Genomic DNA, 18317 nt, shown 5'->3' with positions numbered 1-18317 from the left:
CAGACAGTCGTTCTTCCCGCGAACCATACGCGACTGGAACAGGAAAGGGAGGTAATGACAGTGGCACGTAAAGTGCCCTCCGCCACACACCGTTGGGTGGCTTGCGGAGTATAAATGTAGATGTAGATAAAGAACAGCAAGAAAACGACGACAGTTGTAAGTTAACTTACAACAATCGTAATTATACATTCCTTCACGTGGTGCAGCATGCCTTCACTGAGAGCAGTTGCATCTGTTGCTATTAGCTTCTTTGGTGCTGTAATGAATGGCTTTGATGATGCTGCTACTGCTACATTGATTTCACACGCCAACTTTTCATATACGCTGACATACTGCTTGACTGGTCAATCCATGCCACTGGTGACAAGTCCGCCAGCGAGTGCCACAGAAGGCACGTTTAAAGGCACCCATTTAAACCAGTACTTTGCCAGTAGAAGTGCCACCGAGAACGTTTCTGAGTGGCTACGTGTGAAGAGGCCCCTAAAGTGTATACTGTTTCTGACTACAAGTGAGACAGTTTATGTCCTGTAGTGCTAAGACATCACAAAAACGAAAACAGTCAACAGTGAATGAAAAGGTAGAGATAATCAGTATCTATGAAAAGGGAAAACTTCGAGTTAGAGATACGGCCCCAAGGTTTGCTGGCAGAAAAACACAGAACAGTGACATTTTAAGAAACATAAATGGCATTCTGAAATCACCTACTGGAAATGATAATCATACCAGTAAATGCACTTTTCCCAGAAAACCAGGCTCAGAAGTTGACAATTTGACTTTTGAATGGTTCTGCTGTGCTTGCAGCAATAACTTGCCAAATAGTGGATCTCTGATCCGCAAGAAAGCAGTCGCATTTGCAAGGAATTAGGGCTTAACCGACCAACTATTCTACTCTGTGTTAATATGGTAGGCAAATTTGAAAAGCCTTTAATTATTGGTAAGGCTGTGAAACCTAGATGTTTTAAGGGTATTGACTTGAGTAAATTGAATGTGGAGTGATATGCTAATAAATGTGTGGTGTCACCGCCAGACAGCACACTTGCTAGGTGGTAGCCTTTAAATCGGCCGCGGTCCGGTAGTATACGTCGGACCCGCATGTCGCCACTGTCAGTGATTGCAGACCGAGCGCCACCACACGGCAGGTCTAGAGAGACTTCCTAGCACTCGCCCCAGTTGTACAGACGATTTTGCTAGCGATGCTACACTGACAAATACGCTCTCATTTGCCGAGACGATAGTTAGCATAGCCTTCAGCTACGTCATTTGCTACGACCTAGCAAGGCGCCATTACCAGTTTATATTGAGATTGTACTTATGTATCATCAAGAGTGATGTTCTCCAATTATGGATTAAAGTTAAGTATTCCAGAAGCTATGTACTATTTTTGGCTACTATAATTACTTTACCTTGTTCCAGACCTCACGCCAGTCTGCGTGAGCTTAAACGCGTGCATTTCGGCCTCCTCTAGCAACACGGTGTTGGCTCTTCTGCCAACACATCAAAATGATCTTGGATGATGAGAGCAATAATGACTGAATGGTTGCTGGCATTTTATAGAAGAATGGAAAGACAAAGGAAGACAGTGATTTTGTTTGTTGCGTAATGCCGCTTCCCATTGCAATGTGAAAATAATCTTTTCGCCGCCAAATTCAACTTCGCATTACCAACCACTGGATCAAGGGACTGTTCAAAATTTCAAGGTGCTTTACAGGCAAAAAGTGTTGAGACATATTTTGTCTTGAGTGGACAGTGTTGAATCTGGATGTGAACTTGGAAAATCTGTTAGTGTACTGGATACAATTCTATGGATTTCTTCAGCCTTAAAACAGATAACATGCTCAACGCTCGGCAACAATATCAAGAGAGCAGGTTCATTTTTAATGACTGCTTCAGCAGTTGATGACAGTGTGAAAGAAAACAATCTCAAGGAACATGGGCTTGAACTTCACACTTCAGTAGAGGAATCTTGTGGATCTGAGGGATATGCCAATATCAATTATGCACTGTTTGCAGAAAGGACATCAACTAGCATAAGTTAACTCGTAAATGAGCTTCATCAAGAAGGGTGTGGTGACAATGTCTTGAATGGACAACAAAATGAAGATGATGGAACTGAATTGGACTTTACTCCACTTTCAAGTAAGCAGGCAGTGGAAGGGAAAAGAAAACTGAAACACCACTCTTTAGTGAGGAGTGATGACGAATGACTTAGTTTAACACTGCTGATTATTTCAAACCAACCTTCCCAATATATGAAAGAAATTTTAATACTGTATTATACTAGTGTGAGGGGTTTTGTTAATGTAATATTGTACTTAAATAGAGGTAAATTTTCACTACTTTACTTATATAGTAGTACAGTACTTTTCTGTCTACAGTACATTGAATGTACTGTATTGTATACTGTATTTTTATTCTTTTTTTAATAATGTTCACTTCTTAAAAGAGGACATTTTTATTTTCACCGCAGATGTCTGTTATTCAAGTTTTACTGTAGTTTTATTGGGGCTCAACATGCTTTCTGTTGAGAGTTTAATGTACACCCATGGTCTTCTGGGCCATCTAGCAGTACTGTCAAACCTCAGGTATGGAACTTTTCGCTCACTGGTAATGTTACAAAGACAGGAGCCTACAGTGTCTGTAAAGGGGGGGGATAGAGAATTCAAACTCAAGATTACCGTAAGTGCATAAGCTTGTTGTCCTAAGACTCAGGCAATTTGTTTGAAACCAAGGATGCCATCTAGATTTGTGTCAGAGAAAATTTTTAAATTTCCAGTTTTTGCAAATTATTATTATTTTATTTATTTTTAGTTTTCTTAATCTTCCTGTTTGAGTGCTTTACTCAGTATCTCCTGTTTTAAAATTAAGGTATTCAATATTGCAGTCCCAGAGGTAACCACATAAATAATACTGTGGCAATTGAAATTAATCAGACAGGAAGAAAAATTTATGAAGAACCAATCACTGTGTTGGCTGATAAAAGTATCTCTAACAGCTACACTGGCAAAGTTGTCATAACCTTAAGACGAGAGACTCATTATTTGATAGGACAGTGATTCAAATCCCTGCCAGTGCAAGCAGATTTAGTTTTACCATGATTTCTGTAAATCACTTAAGGCAAGTGCAAAGATGGTTCTCTTCAAAGACCATAGTTGATTTCCTTCCCCACTCTTCCTCAGTTTAAACTTGTGCACCATCTACAATGACGTAGGTGTTAACAGTACATTAAATCCCAATCTTTTGCCTCCATTCTATCCACTTTTGATAGAGCAAGATGGTGTAGTGGTAAGACATATTTTGGAGTATGGCATTTGGAAACTCAGTTGCATGCCCAGCCATCTTGATTTAGTTTTCCATTATTTCCCTTAATCACTGAAAGAAAATGCTGGGATGGTTTCTTTGAATGGGTATGGCTGATTTCCTTCTCCATCATTCCCTAATTTAGCTTGTGCTTCATGTTGACAGGATCTCAAACCTTAATCTTCCTTCCTTCTTTCCTTTTGATAGTTTCATAAGAAGCACTGTACAATCTTCGACCATCTCTCATTTGTACATACAGTGTCTGTCCCAAAAGTTCCCATAATGATTTTTGGTAATTGGCAAAGCTGGCTGGCAAGATGGAGCATCAGGCAGAGAATTTGATGGGGGATCTAAGCTTTGAAATGAGACCAATGTCAGTCACTTGTGACAGTTCTTGAAGCAGGGTCACACTCCGTGCAGAGATATGTACTGCACCCTTGTCGAGATAAAATGTACCAGTTTTTCGAGCAGCATAGTGCAATCAAGTTCCGTGTGAAACTAGGGAAAGCGGGGTGGAGATGCCCGAAATATTTCGGAAAGCTTATGGTTATGAGACAATGAAAGAAAGTCAAACTTTCATATGGCAGAAGAGGTTGTTCGAAGGTTGGGAATCTGTCAACGATAATGTTGGCTCGAGATGCCCGTCGACATTACAAATGGACGACTTGATGCAAAAAGTGTGTCAAGTTGCGGACAAGGATCAACGATTAAGTGTTTCAATGATTGCAGAGGAGTGTGGAATCCCCAAAATAATTTTTCACCACACTTTAATGGTGGATCTTCCAGTGAGGAAAGTCTGTGTGAAAATGGTGCCAAAAATCCTGAAGATGGAGATGAAGGAAAAATGTTTGTTGAAGTGCCAGGAATTGCATGAGCAGTACAAAATCGACCCAGAATTTTTGGACAGATGTGGGTTGAGATGTGGATTTTTAAGTATGAACCCAAAACAAAGCATCAGAGCAGCAGTTGGCACACAAGGAGACTCCTTGCCTGAAAGAAGCAAGGATGAGCAAATCGCGAATCAAGGCAATGTTCGTTGTGTTTTTTGACAGAAAAGCTGTGGTTCACAGTGAATTCATGCCACAAAGACAAACAGTCAACAAGGAATTTTACTGTGAAGTGCTCAAAATGCTACACAACAGGGTTTGATGTGTCCAAAAAGAAGTTTGCGACATTGAATCGTGCACTGTAACACCACTGCACTCAGTATGTCCGAGTTTCTGGCCAAAACAGGCGTGGCAACGCTGCCCCAGCTGCCATACAGCCCTGATCTGGCACCAGCATACTTCATTTTGTTCCCAAGGATCAAAAGAACACTGGAAGGAACTCAGCATGGGACACTGTCTGTGGTAAAAGCAACTTCAATGACTGCAGTGAAGGAGATTCCTATTGACGACTTCCAGGGTGACTTCAGTAATTGGATGAAGTGTCGTAACTGTGGATTGAAGCAGGGGGAGCTTACTTTGACAAGATTTTGAACTGAAATTGAATAAATAATTAAAAATTAAATTCGATTCTTCAGTTTCTCCTAGTGTATTTGTTGCTCGAACAGTCCACGGGTATACTGCCGGTTCATGGTGTACAACGGGCACAATATTTCGGCAATCAGACATGTCGCCATCGTCAGGTGCGCTGACGAACTGAGCTTCTGAGGGCGGGCAGCCGATTTAAATCCCCTCCCCCCCGTGGGCCGCTCTCTTTGCTGTCCGCCCGCGTGCCGGCGGTCGTGAATACGTGGGCGTCGGAATCTGTCGATGTGCTTGCTACGTCCGCCCCGGACGCCAGTTTGTACTTCTTGTTGAGAGTCCTTAATTACATTCAGTGTCGGGTCCCAAGCCTTGCTGAGATTGTAGCCTCAATCTCGATTGATCAGATCTTCCCTGGTGCGAATTTTGATAGTGTCCCTTATAATGCTGTCCCAATATTTAGAGGTCTGAGCCAGGATCTTGGTACGCTCATAATCCATCCCGTGTTTCTCAGACAAACAGTGCTCTGCTACTGCCAACTTATTTGGATATTTCAGTCAAGTGTGCCTTTAATGTTCTCGGCAACGATCTTTGATGGTGCGTACTGTTTGTCCGATATAAGTCTTCCCACACTCACAGGGAATTTGGTATATGCCGGCCTTCCTCAAAGCGAGGTCATCTTCCACACTTCCCAGTAATACCCGTGTTTTATTGGGCGGGCAAAAGACGGTTTTAACTTGGTGTTTCTTTAATATATGGCTGATTTTCCCTGATAGTGCGCCATTGTACGGAATAAAGGCAGTGGCAACCTCTTCTTCTGTGACTTCATCTGTCTCCACAGGTTGTGCTGTGGTTGTGGGACGAAGAGCGCGTCTAATCTGCCATTCCGAGTACCCGTTTTTTCGGAACACGGTTTTGAGGTGTTCCAATTCCTGGGGCAGATTCTCTGCGTCTGAGATGCTACGTGCCCTGTGTACTAGTGTTTTTAGTACTCCATTCCTTTGAGAAGGTTGGTGGCAGCTGTCTGCATGCAGGTACAGGTCAGTGTGCGTTTTCTTCCTGTACACACCGTGGCTCAGGGTACCTTCAGCCCTTCTCTTGACATTGAAAAGATGCAGCGCCTGCTAGATGACGACTCCTATAGGAAGATCAACGCTGATCCCACGAAGAAGGTGGAGAACAAGACCAGGGCTCTACTCAAGGACGCGGATCTACCAGTGGGGGACGTCAAGAAATTGTCATCTCAAGGACCTGTACCAGCAAGACTTCATGGACTCCCTACGGTCCACAAAGAGGGGGTACCTATGCGCCCGATTGTCAGCAACATTAGGGCACCTACTTACTTGCTGGCAAAATATCTGGCTGAATTAATTAGCCCCTATGTAGGTAAATGCCCTCACCATATCCGTAATTCCGTGTATTTGTGGTTTTCGTGAAACATCTCGACAGCTTCAGACTGAAAGACACTGATATCCTAGTGAGCTTCGATGTGGTTCCGCTATTCACCAGGGTGCCTCTATGAGTCAGTCGAGCTTATTGGGCAGAAATTTGACGAGAAGACCACCGAACTCTTTAGGCATGTCTTGACCTCAACGTATTTTCTGTTTAATGGGGAATTCTATGAGCAAACAGATGGAGTCGCAATGGGCAGCCCACTCTTGCCGGTGGTCACAAATTTGTACATGGAGGAAGCCTTGGCGTCATCCAATTGGAAACCTACTTGTTTCTTCCGTTATGTCGATGACACGTTCGTCATCTGGCCCCATGGTATGGACAAGCTCCTGGATTTCCTTACACACCTAAACTCCATACATCCAAACATCAAATTCACTATGGAGACCGAAGCAGAAGGAAGATTACCATTCGTGGATGTCATGGTCAAGAGTAGAGCTGATGGTACCCTGAGCCTGGATTTCCTTACACACCTAAACTCCATACATCCAAACATCAAATTCACTATGGAGACCGAAGCAGAAGGAAGATTACCATTCGTGGATGTCATGGTCAAGAGTAGAGCTGATGGTACCCTGAGCCACGGTGTGTACAGGAAAAAAACCCACGCTGACCTGTACCTGCATGAAGACAGCTACCACCACCCTTCTCAGAGGAATAGAGTACTAAAAACACTAGTACACAGGGTGCACATCATCTCAGACGCAGAGAACCTGCCCCAGGAATTGGAACACCTCAAAACCATGTTCCGAAAAAGCGGGTACTCGGAATGGCAGATTAGACGCGCTCTTCATCCCACCACCACAGCACAACCTGCGGAGACGGATGAAGTTATGGAAGAAGAGGTAGCCACTGGCTTTATTCCATACGAAGGCGCACTATCGGGGAAAATCAGCCATATATTAAAGAAACACCAAGTTAAAACCGTCTTTTGCCCGCCCAATGAAACACGGGTATTGCTGGGAAGTGTGGAAGATGACCTCGCTTTGAGGAAGGCCGGCATATACCAAATTCCCTGTGAGTGTGGGAAGACTTATATCGGACAAACAGTACGCACCATCAAAGATCGTTGCCGAGAACATCAAAGGCACACTCGACTGAAATATCCAAATAAGTCGGCGGTAGCAGAGCACTGTTTGTCCGAGAAACACGGGATGGATTATGAGCGTACCAAGATCCTGGCTCAGACCTCTAAATATTGGGACAGCGTTATAAGGGAGGTTATTGAAATTCACTCCAGGGAAGATCTTATCAACTGAGATTGAGGCTACAATCTCAGCAAGGCTTGGGACCCAGCATTGAATGTAATTAAGGACTCTCAGCAAGAAGTACAAACTGGCGACGGGGGCAGACGTAGCAAGCACATCGACTCTGCGACACATTCCGACGCCCACATATTCGTGACAACCGGCGCGCGGGTGGACGGCAAAGAGAGCGGCCTGCGGGGGGGGAGGGGATTTAAATCGGCTGCCCGCCCTCGGGAGCTCAGTTCGTCAGCCCACCTGACGATGGCGACATGTCTGATCGCCGAAATATTGTGCCCGTTGGACACTATGAACCGGCCGTATACCTGTGGACTGTTCAAGCAAAAATAAATTCATTCTGAGAACCCTGTATCAATGGAAATAATCAATTTTTGAAAGTATAATGTAATTGTATAGATACAAAATCTACTCATCAAGAGGAGGCTGGAGAACACAAGCCTTCGGAGCCAGTGGCTCCTTCAGGCACAAGGGTTGAAGGGGAAGGAAGAGCGGTGAAGGAAGAGGACTGTTTATGTTTACGAAAAGTGGTAGAGTTTGGAAAAGTCACCCAGAAACCGGGGCCGGGGAGGCTTATGGACGGGATTGGAAGGAAACTCCCATCTGCGCAGCTCAGAAAAGCTGTTGGTGGAGGGGAGGATCCAGATGGGCCAGACATAGCAGTCGTGTGTGCATGAAATTTGTGTGTGTGTGTGTGTGTGTGTGTGTGTGTGTGTGTGTGTGTGTGTCTTCTTTTCTGAAGAAGCCTACTTCAAATCTTGTGTGTGAAAGTTAACAGACTGAAAAATTCTTCCACATGTTGTTGTTCTGACATCATATTTTTCTTAGCAGACACTTGGAAATGGTACACAAGCCCAAACAGCCATAGTGCAATAAAGCAGGTTCATCTAAAAGTGTACACGACATCATTTAAAGAATGTATAGAGGAGTGAACCTGTATTACAAAAAGTTAACATATTGGTAGTGTTAGTATGTACATAAAAATCCACCTCTTTCTCTCTCTTTAACCATACATGTATGTGGGATTTAATAGTTTTACTTTTTCCCCAGTTGGACTGTGGTATTCATCCTGGTTTATCTGGAATGGATGCTCTGCCATTTGTCGACCTTGTTGAAGCAGACGAGATAGATTTATTGCTGATATCACAGTAAGTCTAGTAACTAAATTCTAGATTAAAGGTAGCATTTTTAGGAAATACATTTGATATTCATCCAATTTCTTTTTATTAAATTTGTGGATTTATCATCTACACTTAATTTAGTAGTGTTGTTTTTCATTTGTAAGCATAAATTCAGTATTTTTTTCCCCTTCTTCTTCAGTGTATAATTTCTTGCATATTGACTAATTATAATTGTTTCACATGCTCTCTCTTCTATCAGTTCTGATGTTTTATAAGTGAAAATAATGTAGATGTCATCAAGTGTTCAGGAATTTTAAGATAGGAAAAACTGTAATCAAGCATGATTATGGCAACAATTTTTCATTAAATCATTGTTAGCAGCTTTCTGTATTTTGGTTGTATATTGCAGTTATAGGGCTGGAACATAAAGCAACAACAAATTAGATTTATTTTAGCATATTTAGAGCTGCAGGTTTAAATGTCTATTCAATTAAATGCAACCCTTTTTGATTGTGTGACTGGTAGGATATATGACTGTTCAATGAATATGATACTGCACCATGGACAGTAATGTGTGTTGTAACCCTTTTAGTCCTGAATTTTTCTGGAGGAAAGAAAATATTTCTTTATGTGGTAATGCTCTTAGGAGAATTTTGATGGTTTTAGATGCAAGATTTATACCCGTTTTCAAAACATACTTTGTACACTTGGGTTCATTTTATGGACTAAAACAACTAATTACAAAATAGTCTCTATTTTAATAAACAGTAAAATTATCATTTAGTAATTACCATGCTTAATAACAATAACTACATGCAGTTATACTGTGGAAAAGTGAACCAACCAGTACATTCACAAGTATGTACTTCAGGTTTCCACACAGAAAAAATACTTCTGTTGCAGGTAAGACACAGTAAAAGTTAATGTACACAGCTGTAGCTAGAGGGTGTGAAAGGATTAAGGAGGTCGTGCACCCCCCCCCCCCCCCCTCCCCCCAAAAAAAAAAAATCATAAGTATTTGAAAAGCATAGTGATTCACTGCCAACAGCTGCTGATAAAAAATTTCTGTGTTATACAGTCCACAGACATTCATCAGGTATATTTTAATACAATAAATAAATTTTTATCAGGAACTCATGGTGATGAATCATGGTTTTTTTTAACTTGTGTGTGTGTGTGTGTGTGTGTGTGTGTGTGTGTGTGTGTGTGTGTGTGTGTGTGAGAGAGAGAGAGAGAGAGAGATTCATTTTAAATGCCACATTTTGATCATTTAGTTAATTTTTAGAAATAGGTGTATATGTGCAAAGCTTTGTCACTTATTTCCAGTTTTCATCTAGACCACTGCGGTGCCCTGCCATGGTTTCTGTTGAAAACAAGTTTCAAAGGACGATGTTTCATGACTCATGCCACAAAAGCTATTTACAGGTGGCTTCTCTCTGATTACATCAAAGTGAGGTATGATGCATATTCACGAGATCCTTCTAACTAAGCTGTAAAATATATAGGCCTATCACAAATTCCGTATAAATTACAGTATAGATGTTTTAAGCATATCTTTGGAGTCAGCACTGAATATTTACTAGAGATTTTATCATTAAAAATAGTGATTTGAGTTTGATTGAAATAGTTTGTGTTATAGTTTGCGTGATGAAACAAGTAAAAGCTATATAAATAATATTATGTAAAATTGACTTGCCTGTACCTCTTAGTACTACAAGGTGCTCAACAATATAGGTACAGTGTGCACTCCTTGTCTAGGTGTCTGAACTCCATATTTATGAGTGGTAGAAATCAGAAGACTTTGAGCAGATAGTATTTTGTGTCCGGTAATTGCTAATCTTAACTTTCACACTATATTATTTGCAGTATCATTATAATAGCCATTGTTGTATGCTTTGCTACATTTCACTGACATACACTATGTGATCAAAAGTATTTGGACACCCCCAAAAACATACACTTTTCATATTAGGTGCATTGTGCTGCCACCTACTGCCAGGTACTCCATATCAGTGACCTCAGTAGTCATTAGACATCGTGAGAGAGCAGAATGGGGTGCTCCGCCGAACTCACGGACTTTGGACGGGATCAAATGGTTGAATATCACTTGTGTCATGCATCTGTATGCGAGATTTCCACACTCTCAAACATCCCTAGGCCCTAGGTCCACTGTTTCCAATGTGATAAAGAAGTGGAAACGTGAAGGGACATGTACAGGACAAAAGCATACAGGCTGACCTCCTCTGTTGACTGACAGACACTGCTGACAGTTGAAGAGGGTTTTAATATGTAATAGGCAGGCATCTATACAAACTGTCACACAGGAATCCAAACTGAATCAGGATCAACTGCAAGTACTATGACAGTTAGGCGGGAGTTGAAAAAACTTGGATTTCATGGTCGAGTGGCTGCTAATAAGCCACACATCCTGCCCATAATTGCCAGATGACACCTCGCTTGGTGTAAGGAGCATAAACATTGCATGTTTGAACAGTGTAAAAATTCTGTGTGCAGTGACAAATCACGGTACACAACGTGGCATTCCCATGGCAGGGTGTGGTTATAGAGTATGCGCAGTGAACGTCATCTGCCAGCGTTTTTAGTGCCAACAGTAAAATTCGTAGGCAGTGGTGTTTATGGTGTGGTTGTGTTTTTCAAGGAGGGGGATTGCATCCCTTGTTGTTTTCTGTGGCGCCATAACAGCACAAGCCTATATTGATGTTTTAAGCACCTTCTTGCTTCCCACTGTTGAAGAGCAATCGGGGGTTGGCGATAGCATCTTTCAACACAATTGAACACCCATTCCCAATGCATGGCTTGTGGCAGAGTGGTTACTTGAAAATAACATCCCTGTAATGCACTGGCCTACACACAGTCCTGACCTGAATCCAATAGAACACCTTTGGGATGTTTTGGAACACCAGCTTCATGCCAGACCTCACCGACCAACATCGATACATGTCTTCAGTGCAGCACTCCATGAAGAATGGGCTTTCATTCCCCAAGAAACCTTCCAGCACCTGATTTAACGTATGCCTGTGAGAGTGGAAGCTGTCCTCAAGGCTAAGGGTGGGCCAACGCCATATTGAATTCCATCATTACCGATGGAGGGCACCACGAACTTGCAAGTAATTTTCAGCCAGGTGTCCAGATACTTTTGATCACATAGTTCACAGTTATTTTATTACACAAAGTGCGTAAGCATTCAGAATGATACCTGTACTGTGGGAGAGATGTTGCATTTGCTTTCTCCACATACCTCTTCTCCCAAAGGCACTCCAAGTTGTGGTGCAGGGGCTGGATTTTTCCTCCCCCATTCCTCCCCCAACTAAAATTGCCCAGGTGTATATGCACAGTCCTTTTGACGAACCCAGCAGTACTAAAAGAAATACACCAAAATGTAAGTATTATGACTTGTCTTTTATAGAATGTAATCAGAGTTATAAGTGTTGGAAATTACATCCTGTGGATGATATTCTACTCTCTATAGACACTCGTCCAATTTGCAGCATCTCTGGTGTATCTTAATTTTGTGTCTTCATTTTTCCAGTGTCCTGTGAATATATAGCTCTTAAAGCAGGCATACAGCAAAAGAAATAATCACAAGCAAATAAACAGGTTGTCTTGGATGCCAGGAATAGCTCAAAATGTGGAGCTAACCAGTTATGAAGCCTTTTTTGTGTTGCCATCTTTGCTTTATCTGCAGTGTATAATGACACATCTTGTTGAAACTATGAATGGCAAACTTCTGAAAAATGCCGGTTCAGGTCCAACCAAAACTTGCAGCATCCTTCATATTGATCAGAAATCTCAATCACTGTGACACTATTTTTGTTCCTGAAAATTTGAGACTGAATAATCCTGTGTGAGAAAACTACATGCAGTGCTATCACCAGCCGGTTGTGTTATTTGATGTTTATTATCGGTTGTATGAACATTTATGTCTTTTCAATAATGGTAATTCTGGTTGTTCATATAAGATGGGACTGGTCTCATTTGTCTTCCACAGCCTGCCCGCAAATTTAATGCTTTGCCAGGTTTCAGCTACACTATGTGATCAAAAGTATCTGGACACCTGGCTGAAAATTACTTAATAGTTCATGGTGCCCTCCATCAGTAATGCTGGAATTCAATATGGTGTTGGCCCACCCTTAGCCTTGATGACAGCATACAGGCATACGTTCAGTTAGGTGCTGCAAGGTTTCTTCGGGAATGAAAGCCCATTCTTCATGGAGTGCTGCACAGAGGAGAGGTATCGATGTCGGTCGGTGAGGCCTGGTACGAAGTCGTTGTTCCAAAACGTGTCAGAGGTGTTCTGTAGGATTCAGGTCAGGACTTTATGCAGGTCAGTCCATTACAGGGATTTTACTGTCATGTAACCACTCCACCAAAAGCCGTGCATTGGGAACAAGTGTTGAATCTTGTTGAAAGATGCAATCACCATTCCCGAATTGCTCTTCAACAGTGGGAAGCAAGAAGGTGCTAAAACATCAATGTAGGCTTGTGCTGTGATGGTGCCACACAAAACAACAAGGGGTGCAAGCCCCCTCCTTGAAAAACACGACCACACCATAACACCACCGCCTCCGAATTTTATTCTTGGCACTACACACACTGGCAGATGGCATTCACTGGGCATTTGCCATACCCACACCCTGCCATCGGATCGCCACAGTGTGTACCGTGATTTGACACTCCACACAAAATGTTTCGACTGTTCAGTCATCCAGTGTTTATGCTCCTTACACAAAGAGAGGCGTCGTTTGGCATTTACCAGCATGATGTGTGGCTTATGAGCAACCGCTCGATCATGAAATCCAAGTTTTCCCACCTCCCGCCCAACTGTCATAGTACTTGCAGTGGATCCTGAAGCAGTTTGGAATTCCTGTGTGATGTTTTCGATAGATGTCTGCCTGTTACACATTATGACCCTTTTCAACTGTTGGCTGTCTCTGTCAGTCAGCAGATGAGGTCGGCATGTACACTTTTGTGCTGTAAATATCCCTTATTGCCACCTCACTATCACATCGGAAACAGTGTACCTAGGGATGTTTAGGGGTGTGGAAGTCTTGTGTAGAGATGTATGACACAAGTGACACCCAATCACCTGACCGCGTTCGAAGTCCATGAGTTCCATGGAGCACCCCAGTCTGCTCTCTCACAAAGTCAAATGACTACTAAGGTCGCTGATATGAAGTACCTGGCATTAGGTGGCAGCACAATGCACCTAATATGAAAAGTGTATGTTTTTGGTGGTGTCCGGATACTTTTGATCATGTAGTGTATCTCTTGTCATTCCCTGAAATGAGGAATATCTGTTCCCACCCCTTGCCTCATTACTCATATCTCTGGAATGTGTTACATCCCTGTAATAGATCTAAATCCAAGGCCTGTACCATACATCCTCTCACCACCTCCCGTCCAGTCACAAGTGTCACCTATCCCATGAAAGGCAGGGCTGCCTGTGAAACCAGTCATCTGATATACGAGCTAAGCTGCAACCACTGTGCTGCATTCTACGTGGGCATGACAACCAACAAGCTGTCTGTCTGCATGAGTGGCTACCGACAAACTGTCGCCAAGAATCAACTTTACCACCCTGTCGCTGAGCACTCTGGCCAACACAACATTCTTCACTTCATTGACTGCTTCGCAGCGTGCACCATACGGATCCTTCCTACCAACACTAGCTTTTCAGAACTGCACAGGTGGTGACTCTCCCTGCAGTACATCATACATTGCTGTAATCCTCTCAGACCTCGTCCTTCAATAGTCACTATCCTTCACCCACTTACTCCATTCCCTGCTCCCATTCCAGCACTACACGGCCTTCTATTCCATCAATGCACCCACACATTCTTTTTATTTCTCTCCTTTTTCACTCCCCCCCACCTGCCATCTAACCACCCAATTGCACCTAGCTGCCCTATCCTGTCCCCACTAAGTCCTGTGTCCTTGCACTAGCAGCACTTTACCATCCCCCACACCTACCCTGGTATCCCTCCTCCTTCCCTCCACAGTCTCTCCCTTAACCCCATTAGCCAGATTGCTTCTCATGCAGCGTCTCCAGTATATGGTGAGTTACAATCTATCCTTTTCATAATATTGTCATTATTCCATCATGGATTTTCTATTGTTTAAGCAGAATTACCTCTTCTGTGTCAACCCACCTGTATTCTGCAAACATTCATAATGTGAAACTCGACTCATACTTTTCTTACATGACATGGATTGTGTTAATCACTTGATGCAATATTTTCTGACTTCTGAAAAGAATTTAACTCAGTCTACATCTACACGTATTAACTAAGGACAGTTGTACAGTGTATCACACGGAATTTGTGACTGAATTGAGGATTTCTTGCTAGAGAGGAGACATCTTGTTATCTTGGAACGAGACTCGTGGACTGGAGTAGAAGTAAATTCAGGTGTACCCAGGGGAACTCTGCTGTTCATGTTGTATACTAATGGCCTGGCAGACAGTACTAATAGTCTTGTACACTTCACAAAATGTTGAACAATACTATCCTATGACTACAATATCAATAAGCTATAGTTGGAAGATCACTCAAATATCTGAGTGATTAAAAAAAGGTCAAATATCACTACTGTTGTAAAATGGTTTGGCAGTGTGTGACTGATGTCTTACCAAACATAGAATGTGTGATGTAAATGGTAACTGATGGCTGATTTGGCAAAGTGGAGGATGTTGTTTGTGTTGATGTTTCAGTATGCGCGTTTAGCAGTATAGAGTTTCTCTTACTGTCCCCTGAGTTTCCACAATTGTGGAAAATATAATCAACAGTGTATGGATAAAAACAAAAGAGCACTGACAATTATGGAAGTGGTAGAGGTGTTGCATCTTTTCTAGACATAGGTTACAGGAAGATGTAAGAAAATAATCAATATTCTATTCACAACTGGAAGTGGAAGAAAATAAAAGAATCGAAGCTCTCCAGTTCTTCCAAGGACGACGTATATGTTTGCATGTTGTGGTATTTTAGTGACTGTCATTTAATTTTCATGGGTAATGTTATCTGTTAATGTCAACCATTCACTGGACTAGTGGCTGTTTTCATTTTCTTCTTTATACACCATGCTAAAGTTAATGCAAGAAATACTTTGAACTGGTTATCATTGCCACTAGTGTCAAAATACTTTGTGGCAAATGCTTCAAAAGTGAGGTTAAATTTGACAAACTTTGTTGATGAATCTTCATGTTTGTTTAATAAACTTGTGAATGGGGAGAAGCAAATTTGACAAACAAGTTTGATCATTACCAGGGACCTTAACAGTTTGTAGGGATGTGGGTTCGAATGAACCATAGGCACAGTCATAGGTGAAGCGGGTGGCAGACTTGAGTTCATTAACAGGATACTGGGAAAATGATCCCATAAAAGCCTACTTAAAAAGTTTCAGGTACCAGCATTAAGTGAAGAATGTAGGCATATACTTCATCCTCCTAAGAATCACTCCGACAGAAACAGCAAAGATTGGGTTAGACTAATTACAGTGTGCACAGAGGCATTTAAGCAGTGAATCTTCCCACACTCCATATGTGAATGGGATGGGAAAAAATTACAATGATCTAAAATAGTATGTACCCTCTGCCTTTCACTTCACAATAGTTTGAGTGGTATACAGGGTGGAAAAAAAAATTGTGTCACGAAATTTTAACCCTGGATAGCTGATGCCAATAGGAACCAAAATTACTAATGTTGTGTAGGTCGACAACGCATAATTTTTAAACTACAGAAACTTGGCGCCACACGCTCCGATTGGCCACAGGATTGCCCTGTTACCAGATGCTCTGGACAATGCGTGACTGTGAATGCTTTGCTTTCCAGAGATCGTGATGTATCCAAGGTGGCGCACACATTCGGTGGTAGCATCCCAGCCTTCCCCTCTGGGGGCCTGGGAGCGAATCCACCAGGATCCCGACACATCCATTGTAGTTTCATGATAAGACATACTGGGAACAAACTCATCAACAGCCGTTAGTTTGCTTACAGATAGTCTTTCACAAATTGTGTTGGCCCTGAAAACGGTCTTTTCTGTATCTAGAACAGTGTTTGCTTAAAGCAGGTGCTCAAACTGGTGACCCTCTGGCGCAACACAAACTTGGTAACATCAGATGGTTTCTTGCCGAACTCTTTCAAAGATTCCTGGCATTTCCCTGATGTGCTTGGCAGCATGTTGAATGCCTTTCTTTAATTCCTCTTCGTTTCTAGGTAGCTCGCATCTGGTTGGGTGAACTAGAATCTTGAAGAATCCCCAGAGGAAAATGTCTGATGGCGTGAGGTCTGGTGATCGTGGGGGCCATGTCCTACGAGCACCTCTGCCAATTACCCAGCCATCGAAGAGTTCATTTAAATATCTGTGCACAGCACAACTGTTATGTGCGGATACCCCATCATGCTGCAACCACATGCACAGCTGTATGTCCAGGGGAACATCTTCCAGCAGGCTGGGTAGAGTTCCTTGCAAAAAGTGAAGGTAATTTGCCGCAATAAGTCAAGGAGGTAGACAGACCGGCCCAATCAGATGGTCACCCACAATGCCTGCCCAGATTTGGAGCGAAAATTGTTCCTGATGTCCGTGGACACACGTGACGCGAGGATCTCCCCTTGCCTGCTAATGAATGTTTGGAGTGTTGTGAAGGTCACCCCGATGGAAGGTGCACTGATCGGTTAACAACACAATGGTGGGGAAGTTGGGATCTCATGCAACACGTCACAGAAACCACCGGCAAAACCCTAGCCTGTGTTCATAGTCCACTGCAGGATTTAAGTCTTGGACAGGGTGGAAACTAGATGAATACTGGCTGCCATCCCTCAGAACCTTCCAGACTAACCAATGAGTGACCCCCATGTCATGTCCAACCGCTTCAGTACTTGTCATAGGTGCTTCCTCGAAGCGCTTGAGAACAGTCTCTTCAAATGCGGCATCCTCTCGTGTTTGAGGTCATCCAGCATCACCATGATGTCCCGCTAACGAGCCTGTTTCACCAAGTTGCCAGTGAATTAATGTAAATGTTTGCAGGTATGGGAGGTGACGTATTCGACATGTATGCATATCTCTTTGAGGCAGTGACAGGGCGGTGGACATTTGTATGTGTGAACCAACAACCATAGTGCTGCCCATCAACCAAGGGAATGGCAACAGGGCAATCCCACGGCCAATCAGAGCGTGTGGCGCCATGTTTCCATAGTTTAAAAATGTTGTGTTGTTGACCTATCCAGCATTAGTGATTTTGGTTCCTTCTGGCATCAGTTAATCAGGGTTAAAATTTTGTGACACTATTTTTCTCCACCCTGTGTATGTAGATGTAGACACAGTTACTGCTTGAGCTGCAGTTTATATAGATGAAACTGAAATCACCTTAAAATGTTCGCAGAACAGTTTCTTATCGCTTGATTGTAGAGTGAACATGGTAGTTTTCGTACAAGGTGCATTCAAGTTACAATGCCTTCAATTTTTTTTTTTTTCTCAGGACTAGAAACAGATAGAAACATGCAATTTGTTTTTTTAAAATATTTGTGCACTCATTGTGAATGCATTACAAAGAGCACTGTACAGCACTCAGAACTCTAGTGGCACCAGAATGAGTGAGGATTGTCTTTAATACTTAAAATAATGACATTTTCATTACAAGAACAGCATGTAATCATTGGTTTTCTATATTTTCGTTGAGTGACAATGATTGAAATTCATTGCCT

General features: G+C 42.5%; 1 protein-coding gene across 1 annotated transcript in view; it reads left to right on the top strand.

The window, feature by feature from the left end:
* Positions 1 to 18317, top strand: part of LOC124612822 (cleavage and polyadenylation specificity factor 73) — an 86579-nt gene that overhangs the window by 7180 nt on the left and 61082 nt on the right. Inside the window, exons 4-5 of the mRNA XM_047141243.1 lie at positions 8528 to 8625; positions 9925 to 10053. Of these exons, the coding sequence (XP_046997199.1) occupies positions 8528 to 8625; positions 9925 to 10053 (227 nt within the window). The remainder of the gene's footprint in view (positions 1 to 8527; positions 8626 to 9924; positions 10054 to 18317) is intronic.

This window comes from Schistocerca americana, chromosome 4 (assembly GCF_021461395.2).
Source record: "Schistocerca americana isolate TAMUIC-IGC-003095 chromosome 4, iqSchAmer2.1, whole genome shotgun sequence".
NCBI lineage: Eukaryota > Metazoa > Arthropoda > Insecta > Orthoptera > Acrididae > Schistocerca > Schistocerca americana.
The sequence above is the reverse complement of the archived record's forward strand: the minus strand, read 5'-3'. Positions and strand labels throughout refer to the sequence as shown.